Source organism: Oryx dammah, unplaced genomic scaffold (assembly GCF_014754425.2).
Source record: "Oryx dammah isolate SB20612 unplaced genomic scaffold, SCBI_Odam_1.1 HiC_scaffold_27, whole genome shotgun sequence".
Classification (NCBI taxonomy): domain Eukaryota; kingdom Metazoa; phylum Chordata; class Mammalia; order Artiodactyla; family Bovidae; genus Oryx; species Oryx dammah.
Genome location: NW_024070211.1, coordinates 46,279,715 through 46,297,662, shown reverse-complemented (window position 1 = coordinate 46,297,662; position 17,948 = coordinate 46,279,715). Strand labels below are relative to the sequence as shown.

General features: G+C 38.9%; 2 protein-coding genes across 7 annotated transcripts in view; one reads left to right on the top strand and one right to left on the bottom strand.

Annotated features, from left to right (window-relative positions):
- Positions 1-5,305: 5,305 nt before the first annotated feature.
- Positions 5,306-15,986, bottom strand: PPIL3 (peptidylprolyl isomerase like 3). Of its 6 annotated transcripts, none has more exons than XR_005719030.1 (9): positions 15,900-15,986; positions 15,615-15,679; positions 15,030-15,105; positions 13,865-13,939; positions 12,325-12,418; positions 11,895-11,962; positions 9,020-9,127; positions 8,624-8,742; positions 5,306-5,692 (listed from the first exon to the last, which is right to left on the bottom strand). XR_005719030.1 is itself a non-coding variant. In XM_040228831.1 (8 exons), the coding sequence occupies exons 3-8, from the start codon at positions 15,030-15,032 to the stop codon at positions 5,566-5,568; spliced, it is 486 nt and encodes a 161-aa protein (XP_040084765.1). In that variant the 5' UTR covers positions 15,033-15,105; positions 15,615-15,679; positions 15,900-15,918; the 3' UTR covers positions 5,306-5,565. The 6 variants fall into 6 exon arrangements, 3 of the variants coding, with proteins under 3 accessions (XP_040084765.1, XP_040084766.1, XP_040084764.1); XR_005719029.1 differs by adding an exon at positions 14,046-14,098 and having other exon boundaries at positions 5,332-5,692; positions 15,615-15,936; XR_005719028.1 differs by having other exon boundaries at positions 15,615-15,960.
- Positions 15,976-17,948, top strand: part of NIF3L1 (NGG1 interacting factor 3 like 1) — a 19,881-nt gene continuing 17,908 nt past the window's right edge. The window contains exon 1 of the mRNA XM_040228828.1: positions 15,976-16,033. The gene's annotated coding sequence lies outside the window, so the exon portion shown is untranslated. The remainder of the gene's footprint in view (positions 16,034-17,948) is intronic.

Genomic DNA, 17,948 nt, shown 5'->3' with positions numbered 1-17,948 from the left:
GGATTAAATGAGGTAATTAGGGAGAGGCCTAATTCAATTTAGCTGGTGTCTTTCTAAAAAGAGACTAGGAAACACACCCAGAGGAATGATGAGGTTAAGACAGGAGATGGTCATCTACAAGCCTCAAGAGTAAACAACCCTGCCCACACCGTGACCTCCCAACTTCTAGTCTCTAGAACTGTAAGAAAATTTTCTGTTGCTTAAGCCACCCAGTCTCTGATACAGTACTTTGTTTTGGCTGCTCTTAGTGCATAACATTCGGAGAAGGCAGTGGCACCCCACTCCAGTACTCTTGCCTGGAAAATCCCATGGACGGAGGAGCCTGGTAGGCTGCAGTCCATGGGGTCGCTAAGAGTTGGACATGACTGAGCGACTTCACTTTCACTTTTCACTTTCATTCGTTGGAGAAGGAAATGGCAACCCACTCCAGTGTTCTTGCCTGGAGAATCCCAGGGACAGGGGAGCCTGGTGGGCTGCCGTCTCTGGGGTCGCACAGAGTCAGACACGACTGAAGCGACTTAGCAGCAGCAGCAGTGCATAACATTAAAAGATGTTATTTTGGTGGATACTGAACTTGTAACTTTGGTTTCTAATTAGTAAGGTTGAACATTTTTTCTTTTCTCTTGTGACTTGCCCATTCATATCTATTCCTTTTTTGAATGTACAACTCTCTTTTGTCCTATTTGCATTCAGTTAAACCCATTTCATCTTTGCCTTTATCAAGTTTGTAAACTGAGAAATTCCTTTCCTCTTCAGAGGAATTATTTTAAATGGCTTTTCCTGTGTATTCTTTAAATAGGCAACTCTTTTACCTATCTGGAATTTTGGTATATCATGTGAATTCTTTTGCTTTTCTCTGTGTCATTTACCAGTTACCCTAACACAATTTATAGAATAACTCTTCTCTTTTAAAAAAAAAATGATTTTGGATCTTGCTTAAAAATTTTTTTAAAATATTTATTTTTGGCTGTGTTGGGTCTTCGTTGCTGTGTGTGGGCTTCTCATTACAGTGCTTCTCTTGTTGCAGAGCAGGGGCTCTAGGGTGCATGGGTTTAGTGCTCTGAGGTGTGTGGGATCTTCCCAGATCAGGGATTGAACCTGTGTCTCCTGCATTAACAGGCAGATTCTTTACCACTGAGCCACCAGTGAAGCCCCTGGATACTGCTTTAAATAAACTATGTCTACACTGTTAAGTTTCCCAGCCAGGGACTGAACCTTCCTGGAAGCATGGAGTCTTAACCACTGAAGCATGGAGTCTTAACCACTGAACCACCAGGGAAGTCCTACACTCTATTATTCTAGCCTCATTCCTCACATCATAACACATTTAATATTTGCTGCTTTATAAAAATTGGGATTAATTCCTTTCATTATATTAAAAAATTTTTCCTTTATCATTTTTCTTATAATTTTAAAATTATTATATGGAGTTCCCATCACTTACTTGAACCACAATTGGTACAAATTGAATTGAAAAAATGCATGTTTTCTTTTCAACCCATTGGTGAAATAGTAACTAATCTATCCACTTTACTAAATTGATTAAAAGTTGAGTTCTATGTATTAAAATTTATCTATTCACATGTCTGTTAGCTTCACAGACTGAGCTCCCATGTAGTAGGCAGTGTTGCGTGCACCTTTGTCTCCAAATCTGGAAGAAGCTTAATAAATGACTAGTTTTAGTAATTAAACAAATCTTCAGAAATACCCAACATAGAAAATACAAATGTTACTAAGTGGATATGGAAATTTCCAAGTTCAACCAAGACATAAATTTTAACTACTCAATTTGCCATTAACCAAAACAAAAGGTCTGCAAGCCTTCTACTCAAAAGAGAACTCCAAACCAAGATCTAACAGGACTGAGGAACTCTAACGAATTCAGGTACATTTCTAGAGCAGAGAAGGTTTCAGGCATATTTTGTTTATGCTATCCCTTGGACTCATCCTACTCCCTCTGCTGTGAAACCATGATTATCTGGCAACTGCTGATAGTCTGGGTCAAGGGTTGGCAAACTGTTTCTGAAAGGGCCAGATAGTAAATATTCTAGGCTTGCAGGATGTTTGGTGTCTGTCACAGTCAATCAACTCTGCTGCTGTAGAACAAACAGCCAGACTCCCTGCATAAACATAGGAATGGCCAAGTTCTAAGAAAATGTTACTTGCAAAAACAGGTGCCTGGCCTGAGGGTTGCAGTTTCCCAACCTCTAGGCTAGATGGGAAATCATACTAATTTCATTTTAAAGAGAATTTGGGTTGATCAGCAATATTCTAGTCTTCTTAGTAGTTTATGGGCTTCCCTGGTGGCTCAGACAGTAAAGGGCCTGCTTGCAATGTAGAAGACCCAGGTTCGATCCCTGGGTTGGAAAGATCCCTTGGAGAAGGGAAAGGTTACCCACTCTGGTATTCTTGCCTAGACAGTTCTATGGACAGAGGAGCCTGGTAGGCTATAATCCATGGGGTTGCTAAGAGTTGCACATGACTGAGCAACTAACACTTTGACTTTCAATATATGGAACAGATATCAATCACCCAACTGCTAATGTGATTGGTGAACCAGTTAATTCAGTGTGAGTGGACAGAAATCAATGTTCTGAGTTCTGATCCTCGATACCTACAAGAGGCCCATGGGTGCAGTCAATGTACTTCCTTATCTATGAGATTCTTATGGGTACAGCTGAGCAGACCTAAGAATGAGTTCGAAGAACCCAAAAGTCACCATATTGGCAACACTGAAAAAACAATGGCACAGTTTGGAATAAAAATTGAGGGAATGTCAGTCAGTACAAAAACATCCTGACAACCAGTAAAATACTCTTAAGGGTGGTGACAAAATTCAATGATATGTTTGGAGAAGAAATATATCAAGGGTAGATGGATTTAGAGACTGTCATGCAGAATAAAGTAAGTCAGAGAGAGGAAAACAAATATTGTATATTAACACATATATGTGGGACAGTGAGTAAAAGCAGAGACCTGATTTTCCCAGTCACATGCTTGTTTGAAGGATTATGTCCTTAAGCAGGGGGACAAAAAAAAAAGTCTTATTTGATCTACTGAAGGCTTATTTTTCTATTTCTATCAAATATCTTATAAACAAAGATGTTCACATTAGGTTTACTCTGACAGGTGAACTCAATGTGACAACAGGGTAAAGAAAAAAGAAATTGATAAAATAATATTTTAAATACTAGGTTTATGGAAAGATCATCACTTCAGATTGTGATTGATAACATATTCTAGGATAACTAGACTGACTGAAATCAAATCACTGTCTAAACACCTTACAAAATTCTATCACAGAGTCAGAAGAATTCAAAGACTATTTCATCATTACATATAAACAAAAACAAATAAAGCTGCAGAAAAATGCCCAAAGACATTTTCTCATTGGATGAACAATGTGAGGTCTTACTGGTCATAGGTTTACTATTTGGTGTATTTTATATTTTGAAATTACCAGAACGTTCCCATGGGAAACAACATAGCCATTATTTTTGTGGTTAAAAGAGAAAAAAGATATAAAGTATAAGCAGTGGCAAACCAAATTCTGACCCAAAAAAGGCCTTAATACTAATTCTAGAAACTAATGATTAAATTAAAAAGGTGAAACAAAATCTGAGGGCATTGATATAACTGGCCACTCAGTTTATTGGAAGGTATGGGAGACATCAATAGTAAAAAGAGGATAACTGCAAGCTAACTCCCAAACTGCACTTAAGAAAGAATCAAAACATTAATTAGATCAGCCATCTGCAGAAATGATAAAAGAAATGTTCTGTATCATTTTTAGGAATACCCAAAGCCTAATCCAGGTGATCTACACAGTGAATAGGACACAGTTCTTGATCAAATCAATGGTATAGTCTGATAAATGACCTGATTAAGTGAGAAGCCTGATATGGTTACGAAGGCAGCTTCCATTTATTGGCTACAGAACACTCCTCCACACCAGAAGCTTTACACACACTGTGCATTTAATCCTAACAAGAGTCATATGGAGGATTATTTATGAGAAAATTAAAGCTTGGAGATGTTAACATGCCTAGTTAATAGTAGGAGGCAGAGCTGTGATTCAGACCCAGACCAGGACTCTACAACTAATTGTATTTTCCAAATGGATCATCTGTAAAACTCTTATCCTGTGTTTATATATTTAAAAAGATGTTCCATGGGCAAATGAGTTAGGGCATTCTGAGTGTTCACTGTATTCCAGGACTTCTCTGGGCCTTTACTATAAACACCAGGGTAAATACCTAATGGATTGACTGGCCTCTCTAGGTTATCTCTTTCTTTCCTCTAACTGTACAAAGTAAATAATTAATAGAAATATTTCTAGGATGTGGAGTACGTTAAGGCTGTATATTGTCACCCTGTTATTTAACTTATATGCAGAGTACATCATGTGAAATGCTGGATGAAGCACAAGCTGGAATCAAGATTGCTGGGAGAAGTATCAATAATCTCAGATATGCAGATGACACCACCCTATGGCAGAAAGCGAAGAATGAAAGAGCCTCTAATGAAAGTGAAAGAGGAGTGAAAAAGTTGATTTAAAACTCAACATTCAGAAAGCTAAGATCATGGCATCTGGTTCCATCACTTCATGACAAATAGATGGGGAAACAGTGGAAACAGTGACAGACTATTTTTTGGGGCTCCAAAATCACTGCAGATGGTGACTGCAGCCATGAAATTAAAAGACACTTGCTTCTTGGAAAAAAAGTTATGACCAATCTAGACAGCTTATTAAAAAGCAGAGACATTACTTGGCCAAAAAAGGTCCATCTAGTCAAAGTTATGGTTTTTCCAGTAGTCATGTATGGATGTGAGAGTTGGACTATACAGAAAGCTGAGTGCCGAAGAATTGATGCTTTTCAACTGTGGTGTTGGAGAAGATGCTTAAGCGTCCCTTGGACAGCAAAGAGATACAACCAGTCTACCCTAAAAGAAATCAGTCCTGAATATTCTTTGAAAGGACTGATGCTGAAGCTGAAACTCCAAGACTTTGGCCACCTGATTCGAAGACCTGACTCATTTGAAAAGACCCTGATGCTGGGAAAGACTGAAGGCAGGAGAAGGGGACAACAGAGGATGAGATGGTTGGATGACATCACGGACTCAATGGACATGTGTTTGAGTAAACTCTGGGAGTTGGTGATGGACAGGGAGGCCTGGTGTGCTGTAGTCCATGGGGTCCCAAAGAGTCAGACATGACTGAGCAACTGAATTGAACTGAACAGGATGTGGACTAGATATGGTATGTAATTAGGGTGCTCAAAAATGCCTGGATTGACACTCAGCATTTAAAAATGAATGTTGATATGAAAATACAAAGTTAAACACAGGGTTGTTTTTTAAAATTAAAGAAATGCATTAGATAATAGTCATAGAATATGCTCTAAAAATAGGACCAAATGCTGTTTGGCTCCTCTTGCTACCAGCAACTCATAGAAGATCTTAGTTATAAACAAGCTGCAATCTCTGACATAATTAAAACTGAGTAAACCATAATAGGTGTGTTCCTTGAATAGTTTGCCAAATATTTGTCCAGGTCTATTATAGCTACTGGGCAAATGGGTTGGCATGAATAGTTATGTCCTTAATGTGTACATCATTAAGAGGTCGATATGTCTTCTCATTTACGGGTAACTTCTCCAGTTCATCTAGAGTCTCCAGACCATCTATCACCCTGAAAGAGAAACAATATAATGTTTGAAAATTTCCTACGATTGGAACATAATATCCAAATACCTACAACAATTACAGTCTAAGAGAAAATGACCAAGTCGTACAGTTTTTTGAGTTCCCCTGTTGAGTATACAGTAAGATATTGCTTTGATTTTCTGCCATAAGTAGGGCCCAGAATTCACAAACAAAAATTCATGTTTATGCCTTTAGACAAAAGTAGCAATGGGCAGGAATATTCCCATCAAAGTATCTAAATGATGTATTCTGCCTCATTCACATGGATTAGCTACAAATGGGGCCAATACAACCAGTCAGAAGGTTTTCTTTGCTATAAGAAAAGCCTGAATAAAGTATGTAAGGATGACAGTTATTTTGAGTACTGCCCTGCACTGAAGGTTCTGAAGTGGGTAGCTTCTTTGTACTTTAGTGTTTAAACATGTGTTTTTATTTTTTGCTTCTAAACAACAAAAAGAAATATTGACGAGAAGATAGACAGCTAATAAGCCTACCTCCAGCAAGCCCAATTCATGCTTCTATCAGAAAAAAAAAAAATACAGCTGTTTTTCTAATATGTTCTAGAAACTTAGTCTACTAAGACAAAGTGGCTTTTTAGATTATATTTCCTAGTGCAATTTGAATCAATTCCTAAGACGTAGATTAGGTACTTTAAAAATAACAGATTCCCATTTTATTTTACATTTCCACTAAAATGTTATTATAGCCAAAGCCTTTTGATTTTATACCCAAAAGTAGGCAGTTAAGGTCTTTAAATTGTAAGTTTTAAAGGCTTTCCCACCTTCTGGGTCAGTAAGAGAAAAAAGAGGGTGCAGGAAAGAGATCCCAGGCAAAAAAAGGGCATGTAGAGTTGAGGTAAGTTAAGTATTTGGGAATAGGTACCTTTGAGAACCGGCAAAAGCTATGAACCATTTTCTCAGAAAAATGTGTGTGCATATACAGAAAAGAGTTTCAAGGAGTTACTAGACTGAAGGTTAAGAATATTTGTTCTAAATGCTACAGTGTTTTTTCAACCAATTCAGTAAGATAAGTTCTACTAATTACTAATAAGTAATTCTGAATGCTGTGTTAGGGAGAATATAAATCAAAGGGAGTGTAAAGATTATCCATATACACACAAAAACTACTGAAGGCTATAACATTCCTTTTTATCAAGTATTAATCTATAAATTAGACATACATATGGAATGAAAAAGAAAAGCTGTAGACTCTTTTATTTTTAATTAAACTAGCTTGGCATCCAAACTGTTAAATAAAACAAACTATAGAACTGTGCCTCCGTTTATTGAACACAGTAAATAATTTGTTGACAAACTGACTTCCTGTTGATTATAAAAGCAATTCCCAGGGATAGTGCATCTAATGGATTTTCTTGCAGAGACTGCTAAAAGTCTCCTCAGGATTCCATTCCCCTTTCTTATTTATAGAGGCTTGATTTTATTGAGATGGCAATATATCTAGCTGAAAAACATTTCCTACCCTCTCTTGTAAGTAAGGTCTGGGTCTTCCAGGGAAGTTCTTTAAAAGGGGACTGATTCAGCTGGCAGAAGACTCTTGAGAGTCCCTTGGACTGCAAGAAGATCCAACCAGTCCATTAAAAGGACTGATGCTAAAGCTGAAAGGCCAATACTTTGGGCACCTCATGTGAAGAGCTGACTCATTGGAAAAGACTCTGATGCTGGGAGGGATTGGGGGCAGGAGGAGAAGGGGACGACAGAGGAGGAGATGGCTGGATGGCATCACCAACTCGATGGACATGAGTTTGGGTGAATTCCGGGAGTTGGTGATGGACAGGGAGGCCTGGCGTGCTGCAGTTCATGATGTCACAAAGAGTCGGACGTGACTGAACTGAATTGAACTGATTCAGCTGGCAAGCACCTTTTGCCTTTCCTCCTCCTTTCTGCTTGGAACACAAAAGTTCTGACTGGAGCTTTGCTGCCCAAATTATAACCATGAGGTGAATTTCAGAATGAAAGCTAATGATGGCTGAGAAAAAAGAAAGGCACCTGGGACATCAATGACATACTAGAACCACTGAGACAGTCATTTCCTAGGCAGGTTGATAAGAAGTCTAGGGGTCCCCAAGGAGAGAGGGGTCTGGAATTCTCAAGGAGGAAGAAAGGACAAACTTTTTTCTTCTCTACATTCCTTAGGATTATATAACAACAATGTATTCTGTCTGAGGACAGTCTCTGGATTAAACCTTCTGGCTAATTCTGTAAATTATGGGAGTAGACCTGCTCTTTACAAGGATTATATAACAACAATGTATTCTGCCTGAGGACAGTCTCTGGATTAAACCTTCTGGCTAATTCTATTATCTTAAAATGTAAATTATGTGAGTAGGTCTGGTGAGGTCTTTACAGCCTCCAGACATTCTTTGGATTCACTGGAGAGTATATAACTCCATTGCTAACACTAGCAAGGGGGTACTCTTTCTGCCCCCTTCTGATGCCTATGTCAGAAGCTTCCTCTGTCTTCTTTATACTTTAATAAAACTTTATTACACAAAAGCTCTGAACGATCAAGCCTTGTCTCTGGCCCTGGATTGAATTCTTTTCCTCTGGGGGCCAAAAATCCTGGCGTCGTGATTCAACAACAACCTTTCACCACCATCCCAGTTCATCTTGTTTAAGCAACTGTTTTTCAGATGTGTTGATACAAAATGCTATTCTGAATGAAAACAATACATACTGTTAACTTGCATAAGATCCTGAAAAAAAAGTGCTGGTGCTTCTTTACAAAATAACTGAGGGTGAGAGAGGTTGTAAATTACCCAAGGTCACATGGCTATTTAAGTGGTGGGTGTAAATTTCAGGTACATTTAGCTCTCATACTGCTCTTTGAATACTAGTTACGCCATGATCACAGCCACTCATGCATCCTTTGCAGAGAAATTCCAAACCAGAATACTCACTTGCCAAATACTGTGTATTTCATGTCCAGATGTGGCTGTTTCCCATAGGTGATGAAAAACTGAGATCCATTGGTATTTGGGCCATTATTAGCCATGGATACAACACCTCTAACACTGTGCTGAAAAGGACAGACCAAAGTATTTGCTTTTACATAAGCATTCCAAATATAGGACTGAAACAAGACATGCATTCTTCACCTTCCCAATATTTAAGAGATCAAGAAAACATGTAATCAGTTTCCATCAGGGCTAGTTCAAATGTTCAGTTTCTGTATTATCTGGAAACTTGTATGTAAATTGTTTATATACCAAATCATATTCCTCAATTTCATCTTTGGAGAAGTAGAGCCACAAACACTTTCGGCAACACCAATGTATAATAGAAATAATCCTTACATTTATATTAAGGAACAGTGTGCTGGCATGAAACCATCAGGCAGACAACAAAATCAAAATCCCCATAATCTCTTCACATATACACTGGACTCTGGCTAGTTTCTTTATCTGTAAAACAAGGGAGGTTGGACTAGTTCAGGGTTTTTTTCATAATTCAAATTCTCACAAGGGTTGCTGCTGCTACTGCTGCTAAGTCGCTTCAGTAGTGTCTGACTCTATGTGACCCCATAGACGGCAGCCCACTAGGCTCCTCTGTCCCTGGGATACTCCAGGCAAGAACACTGGAGTCGGGTGCCATTGCAAGGGTTAGCAGATAATAAATTGATAATTGGGCAGAATGTAAACATTAGGGAATGGTGGAATCTGGCAAAAGGAATAGTGTATCTCTTGCCTCATGACATTTACAATTTTTTTAAACCAATGGCCATAAAGAATGAATCTGTGGGTCTTCCACCTATGGGCAGTCAGTTCATAAACCGAGGACTGGATGATCTAAGGAAGGCCTTGTCTAATATTCATTACACTGTTATACAATGGAATGTGTACAGGAGTTAAAAGGACTTTACCAATAAGATTGAAGACAGAACTGTCTTACAGGGAGATGCCCAAATATAAAATACACTAAAAGTAACCCCAATGATTACTCTGTCCGAAGCTATTCATCAGCAGACACTAATGAGACAAACCACAGAAATGCAACTACATAGATATTAATGCTTTACTGTCTCCCTAAAAGGTGACTACCAAGAAAATGTATATGATGCATCATAAGAATATATGTACCACTTACAGTATAATAAAATAAGCAACCATTAACCTGTTTCCAAGCTTTAAGAACTACAATTTACCAAATTGTTCCATATGCCTATATGCTCCTCTCAGCTATTACTTCAGCATCTCAAAGTGGTAACTAGTATTCTAATATCTTTATAAATGCCTGAACAATATATTGTTTCCTTTTGCTGGTTTCTGAGTTCTATAAAATAGTTTATACTATTTTTAGTCTTCTAGAAAATGATTTCTGCAGTTAACATAATGTTTCTAAAATTCATACATGTATTATACATATTTCTTTCACTGTATAATATTTTACTACTGAATATACTGCAATTTGTCCACTCAAAGATTGATGGACATTGTTTTTCAATTTTTGTTATTACAAGTAGTACTCTAGGAACACACTTGTACATGTTTCCTAGTGCACATGTACATGAATTTCTCTAGGGTAAACGTGTAGGAATGGAATTTCTGGGTTAGAGTATGTGACTATTCACGCATCCTCAATTCTGGTATGTTAGAAAATAATTCTTAACCTTGTTTGTGTAGGAATCACCAGGGAACCTTAAAATATAGTCACGGTCCTAATCAGTTCTACTGTGTTTCTCTAGATTTAGGGAGGTAAGGCCCTACTCTTTTTTTTTTAATTTAAAACTTCTACAGGTCAATCTGTCACCAGCAAAGCTTGAAAATCACTGGTATAGGATGACAGATCAGTACTATGGAAACAGTTATTAATTAATTCCTAAAAAACTGTTTCATTTCCAATTCAGGAAAAGAGTGACTTTTTAAACAATTTATCACCTCCTAACCCCAACTTTGCCAACAAATGTCCACTTAGTCAAGGCTATGGTTTTTCTAGTGGTCATGTATGGATGTGAGAGTTGGACTGTGAAGAAAGCTGAGAGCCGAAGAATTGATGCTTTTGAACTGTGGTGTTGGAGAAGACTCTTCAGAGTCCCTTGGACTGCAAGGAGATCCAACCAGTCCATTCTAAAGGAGATCAGCCCTGGGTGTTCTTTGGAAGGAATGATGCTAAAGCTGAAACTCCAGTACTTTAAGCCACCTCATGCGAAGAGTTGACTCACTGGAAAAGACTGATGCTGGGAGGGATTGGGGGCAGGAGGAAAAGGGGAGGACAGAGGATGAGATGGTTGGATAGCATCACCAACTTGATGGATGTAAATCTGAGTGAACTCCGGGAGTTGGTGATGGACAGGGAGGCCTGGCGTGCTGCGATTCATGGGGTCACAAAGAGTCGGACATGACTGAGTGACTGAACTGAACTGAACCCCAACTTTGTAACAATATTTATGACAGAAAAGCAGAAAGATAAATTATTCCTAGTGACCGTCCAGAGATAACACTGAAGTGAATATTTTTAGAAGTTTTGCTGAGTACATTTTACTGTAACTTCAAAACAATATACTAAATTACATATTCAGATTGAAAGACGACACAATAAATTGTTAACCAATGTCATCTCTGGGGAATGGAACTTTTTTTTAAAATTAATATGTACTAGTTTTTTAACTTTTAGAAAAAAAATTCTTTAGAAAGTTTGAAAAAATACAAAGGAAATATAAGTATCTAATTTTTCTATGCTTAAGATTTATTTATGTGCACTTCTCTGAGACCTAGCTGAGATCTACCATACCCATTAAGTGAAGTTAAAACAGAAATATTCAAATATCTAAGAGAAGATGATAAAAAGCTGGCGATTGATAATAGGCAATATTGCAACCAGAAGGTCTGACAGTCTCTCCTCCCCACTCTCAAAAAAGACCAGTGATTCATATCATTCAACATGAATTTTATAGTGAGACATGAAGCCCCACAGGTATATTACTGATTAAACATTTCAGATTGGACCGAAAGATGAGCTCAATTAATGTCAAGATTCATGTGATGGTGAGATTCCACTATAAGGCTAGAACTGACATTTATATTTCCTCTCTGACATCACTTATCAAGTGTGAAAAACTACGAAAAATGTATATTTACTAATTATTTTAACTTGTATTATTACAACATATGTATCAGTTTTCAAACGTAAACACAGCATGAAAAAATAGATTCTGAAGTATTTTCGATATACCTTAAGATATTCACTATATTCATCTTCAAACTTCTTGCCCCAGATACTGTTACCTCCCCTTCCAGTACCTATATTACAAGACAAATAAATGAAGTATCTAATTAAAGGTGAAAGGGTTCATGTTCTAAATGTAAGGGCTAGTTTCTATAGCGTAACCCTTTAAATACAAATAAAATCTGATATATCTTTTCTTTCTTCCCCAAAATGAACTTTAAAGAACATAAAAATAAAGTATCTCTACAAAACCCCCAAACCCTCCTTATCAATATTGTTGTTCATATTTTAGGGCTTGGTGCTAGTAGCTTCTGCTTAAAAATTTCTTGCTAAGGTAAGTTATAAAAACCCCACATGCTTTTATTTTTCTATTGTTTATCTAGTCTCTTCTTTACACTATATATTCAATTCCCTATGTATTACTGGAATCACTTACCTGTCGGATCTCCCGTTTGAACCATGAAACCCTTGATGTTTCTATGAAATATACAGCCATTGTAGTAATTACTGGCACAAAGAGCCAAGAAATTCTGGAGAGTAAAAATAATGATTGAGAAATGTAGCAGAAACATATTTTAGATAACACATGAATTGTATTTACTGAAAATACTGCAACAACCTTTTAAACAATGTCTTTCAAGCATTATTTTGGGTAAAGTCACTGACTAAAACTCTCCGATAGCTTCCTTCTATTCCTGAAAGAAAATACAAATTCCTCAGCACAGCCTAGCAAGCCCTGCCTGACCTAGCCTACTTCTGCATCTCACGATAATCACTCCTTCCCTGCTACTTACTGTGTTAACCCCATCAGCCTTCTGAAAGTTTATTCAAAAAACACAGGCTTTCACACCTTGAGGCCCTGTACCTATTTCTATACCTGGAACGTTCTTTTTTATAAGTCCTTCCACGGAGATGCCTTCATTAGCTTTCACACTCAGTTCTTAAAGTGCAGTACAACTTTCTTGCTAGCCTTGCCCTCACCTTCTTTTAAATAAATCCTTTCACATTACTCTCCATCTCAACACTTTATTTCCTTCGAGGCATTATTTCCCTCTAGAATTACTTTTTTTTCTAGAATGAATTTTCCCCCTGCCTATCAGGTAAATATTAGCTCCACATGAGCAAGGAATGTCTCTTGTTCATCACTGAAGTTCCAGATGCTGGCAAGATAGCTTCTCATAAGCAAAATTGCTGAATGAATGAATATATATAGCCGACTCCTTTTTTTTCCCTTCTTGTATTTTTTTGGCCATGCCACGCTGCTTATGGGATATTAGTTCCCCAACCAGAGACTGAACCTACGCCACAGGAGTGAAAGCACCAAGTCCTAACCACTGGACCGCCAAGCAACTCCCTTTTTCCTTCTATCCTTGTTATTTAAACAAGTGAAATAATATATGGAACACTTCCCTATATTTCTTGAGAAAAATGAGCCAAAAGAAAAAGATACCAGCCACACTATGGTAAGAGAAAAATCATCTACCCTTTCTTTAATTCACTTTGAAGTGTAGGACTTCCCTGGTGGTCCAGTGGTTAAGAATCTGCCTGTCAATGTTGGGGACACAGGTTCAATCCTTGGTCTGGAAAGATTCTATATGCCAAGGGGCAACTAAGCCTGTGTGCCACAACTACTGAGCCTGTCTGCCAAGGGCCCATGCTCTATAAGAGAAACCACCACAAAGAGAAGCTGGTGCACTGCAAATAGAGAGTAGCCCCTGCTCCCTGCAACCAGAGCAGCCCTGCATGCAGCATCGAAGACCCAGCACAGCTAAAAATTACGTAATTTATTTAAAAGAAAACGAAGTATAAATTAGATCAGAAATTATGACTGATGGTTTTTCTTGACAATGGTTTTATAGAAAAGTTTTCTATTTTGCAGGGGGAGCGGGGAATGCCATTTAAGTTAGATGACTCAAATTCAAAATAGTTACCCTATTGAGTTAATTCATCTTTTATGCAATCATTATGGTACTCACTTCACATGTTTTGGGTGTCCTTTCACAGAAGACTTCTATTTTAATATCACCTACATCTGTATGCAATGTCACCGACTAAAAGGGAGAGAGAATGTGAGAAAAATGAGATTTCTTCAGGTGATTTCGTGCACTGTATCATTTCCCTAACTAGATATATTTGAATAAAAACAGAAAGAAACACCATTTCAGAGATGATCTATCCACACAGTAGCTCTTGAGAGATAAGTTGCATTTCTTCAACATTATTTCAGCAGTAGAAAAAAAAATTCCAGAGGAGAAAGGTAAATGTTTAGGTAAAATGGTATCTATGCTAAAAATTTGGGAGCAAATACTATGATGGAAATAATTATCTTATTTGAAATTTTCATCAATAAAAATGATTTTTATGTTAGTATGACTGACTTATAAGCAATTCACTAAGTCATTAATATTTATTGAAAAATAGTAAGAAAAAGACTTTTACATAGTTTTTTTTAACCATTTCCCTTATATAATTGTGAGAGTTGAAAAACAATTTTTTTCTCCACTAAAGACAACAGACATAAAAAGCATCTATGTTTTCAGATCCTAAATGTGCAGAGGTAACCAGAGTGCAGAGGTAACCAGAGTACTCTTCCTTTCTTGCCTTTTTGCTTAATCTATTCAGTGGTAGTCAAAATATTCATTTTGTTACTCCATTCCAGAGAGGCTAGAAAGCTTCTGAGACTTCTTTTTTAATTTCTCTTCTTTTTACAATAGTATCTAGCAGTCAGAGTATGACTAAGTTGAAGAAAGAGGGCAGGAATGTGTGTGTGTGTGTGTTGGTGGGGCACACTGCTTTCTTTCTATCTCCAACTCCAGTTGTCCACCTTAGATCAAGAGCAAAAGGATCCAATGAAAACGATCACACCTGACTATGCTCTTCTGCAACAACCCCTTTCCATCTCTCTCTCTCGTATCAATCTTTTTCTATATAAAGGTAAATTCTGTGTTGTTTAAGTGAAAAGCATAATTTAATTTTGCCTTTGCTGGTTTTGTTTAGAATCATTTTACACTGTATAGTTCTTCATCTTATTATTTCTGTTTTGTCACTGAATTTTCCATGCAGTTTTAATTCCCTTGATTTTCTAAAAAAAAAAAAGTTACTTATTATGAAAGACATTCATAAGAATTCCATAAAATTTACCATTTTCTTTCTTGATGGTTTCAGGAAGCACTGTTACTTTCTCAGGGTTTATTGAGAGAAGTTCAAAAACAAGCCTCTATTTACAAAAGAAAAGAGAATTAAATTCATTTCCCTCTCTTAACTCACACAAGCTGTTTTATGACATATTTAAAAGAAAAAGTGTCAGCGAGTACCCATTCTACCCAAGTAACAAAAATTCGGTTATGGAAGCGATCAGGCGAAACTAATCGACTCCAGACCCTCAAACTCCTCTTTCCCTGCTCCCTTCTCAAGGGTCGAGTACATTCCTGCCTTGGGGTCCAGGCACTGGGTGTTCCCCTCGCGTGGAACATGTACACTCAGACATCTCTGTACGGCTAGTTTCCTCACCTCCAAATCTCTGCTCAAAAGTCTGGTTAAACCTGCCTTAACGATTTCCTTTTCTCACAGCACTTACCACTAGTATACTACGTCCTTTACTAGTCGTCACCCTCCCCACACAGAATAAATACTCACTGTAAGCAGTCCAAGAACCAAAACACACAGCGCTCTGCAAGCACTTGAGTTAAGCTAATGAAACAATAAGTGACGTTACCCCATACTTACTTAACCACTTCGATTAGCACAGTTGTTAAAACAGCAAAGATGCAATTATAGGTGCACCCACGGGTCTGTAGATTCGAAATGCCACCGGAAGTCGAGCAAGAGACCCATTAGAGAGAACGCCCCTCGCCTGTTCGCGTCCTCCCTTCCCCCCTCCCTATCTGTAACCCAAGAGAGAAGAACTAGGGAGAGAATGTAGGATTTATTCCCCACCTGGAACACTTCTGACCTTGAAAGGGGGCTCTTTCAATAATTACACTAGGGCAAAAAGCGTTAATTCTGGGGAACCTCTAGCATTGCCTTGGGCTCAGACGTACAATGGAAAGGACCTCTTCCGCCTGGCTCCTGCGTCCCGCCCACTTTCACAACACCAGGAAGTTCCGCGCAGGACCGGAAGTAGCTCGCGCGGAGTGCCGGGAGTGGTGAGTCTTGGGAGAATTAGATTCTGGCGTGGGTAGCTGAGCCATCGGTGGCGGGCTATGGCAGCACCCTGATAGCCACAGGGCAGAGATAGGCACAGAAAACCGGGTTGCCTCGAGATAGGATAGGGCTCTAGAGAGGCCGGGCCCCTAACTCTCAGGTTTACGGCCTTGCCACCTGCTCTCTTCATTGTCCTGGAAAACGTCTGAAGTGGGACTGAGAAAGGGGGGCGCAGTTTGCAGGCTGTAAAGTGGTTCTGCTAATGATACGCTGACTCTAGGCCAGGCGCTTTCTCCCAGCTTTACGGTTAAATCTTGCAAGAACACTGTGAGCTGGAAACTATTATTTCTATCCTCCAGAGGTGGAAACTGCAAACAGCTGTGGCTCTGGGAGTCAGGCTGGTTTTAGAGTCTGTAAAAAGACATGGTGAAGTCATGTCTTCACCATGCTGGGCCGCCTCGCATTCTTGTTAATTGTGGCTTCAAGCTACGCAGCTTCGTTGTGAATGGGGAGTGTTTTGTCCTTTAAGTCCTACAGATTTAACAGTAAATAAATCAACACCGCCGTGGTAGACCGCTGGAGCTTCACTTTAGCCCTTGCCAGATTTTAGAAGAGTCTGTAGAGTGGAGTAATTAGTATCAGGACCTGGAATCTGGAAATCGGAAGTGGTATGTGCTGTGGTGCTTAGTGCCTAAGTCGTGTCCGACTCTTTGTGACTCCATGGCCTGTAGCCCACCAGTCTCCTCTATCCATGGGGATTCTCCAGGCACGAATACTGAAGTGGGCTGCCATGCCCTCCTCCAGGGAATGTACCCAACCAGAGGTGGAACCCAGCTCTCCTGCATTCTCCGGCATTGCAGGCGGATTCTTTACCAGCTGAGCTACCAGGGAAGCCCACAAGTGGTATAAGGACTCTTAGAAGATCTTCCAAGACCCCAGTTCAAGGGTTTGTGGAGGTCCTGCATCACTCCAAACCATATTTTGAATAAGTGCATTAAATATTAAATATTTTTTGTGTATTTGTTTGGAAGGAATGATGCTAAAGCTGAAACTCCAGTACTTTGGCCACCTCATGCGAAGAGTTGACTCATTGGAAAAGACTGATGCTGGGAGGGATTGGGGGCAGGAGGAGAAGGGGATGACAGAGGATGAGATGGCTGGATGGCATCACTGACTTGATGGACGTGAGTCTGAGTGAACTCCGGGAGTTGGTGATGGACAGGGAGGCCTGGTGTGCTGCGATTCATGGGGTCGCAAAGTCGGACACGACTGAGCTACTGAACTGAAAAGTTTAAAAAATTGTTTCGGTAGTTAATGAGTTACAAGTATTCCAATTAAAACTTACAGTTGACTGCTTTCTTGCTAATTTGCATACCATGAAATGCTTTTCTTCAAAAAAATTTTCATAGATAATTTAAGAATTGAGCTAACAGTGTTATCTTTTGTATTGGATACAGATGTCTAGAAGGCTTTGACAGACTCTGTGGACAGAGTACCCTACATCTTCACCTCGCCCACCTCTTGATTCTGGCCTTTGTATGGCACTGAGGTGTTTGTTCAGGGGCAGCATCTCCTGCCCCTTTCCTGCCTTGACCTTGCCCATTCACAGTGACCCACCTCTGCATCTCATGGTTCTGGCTACTGATAAACCACTTAATTTTTTATGTATGGTATCATTACTTTTTCTTGATAAAGCACCTTTTTTTTTGGCCATGCCATGCCCCACAGCTTGAGAGATTTCAGTTCTCCAACCAAGGATTGAACCCGAGCCACAGCAGTGAAAGCCGGAATCCTAACAACCAGGCCACCAGGGAACTCTCTGATAAAGCACTTTTTAATGTTAGTATATACCACCCTATCTCCAAATTCTGCTGTGATAGGGGAAGGGAAACTGTGTATAGTAAGCATTTAGTGCTG

Bases quoted from the DNA above. Each gene is read 5' to 3' on its own strand.
- PPIL3 (XM_040228832.1), bottom strand. The intron at 12,419-13,864 runs GTGAGTACCATA...TTTACTCTCCAG, and splicing joins GGACACCCAAAACATGTGAA to AATTTCTTGGCTCTTTGTGC. The intron at 5,693-8,623 runs GTGAGTATTCTG...TTTCTCTTTCAG, and splicing joins AAATACACAGTATTTGGCAA to GGTGATAGATGGTCTGGAGA.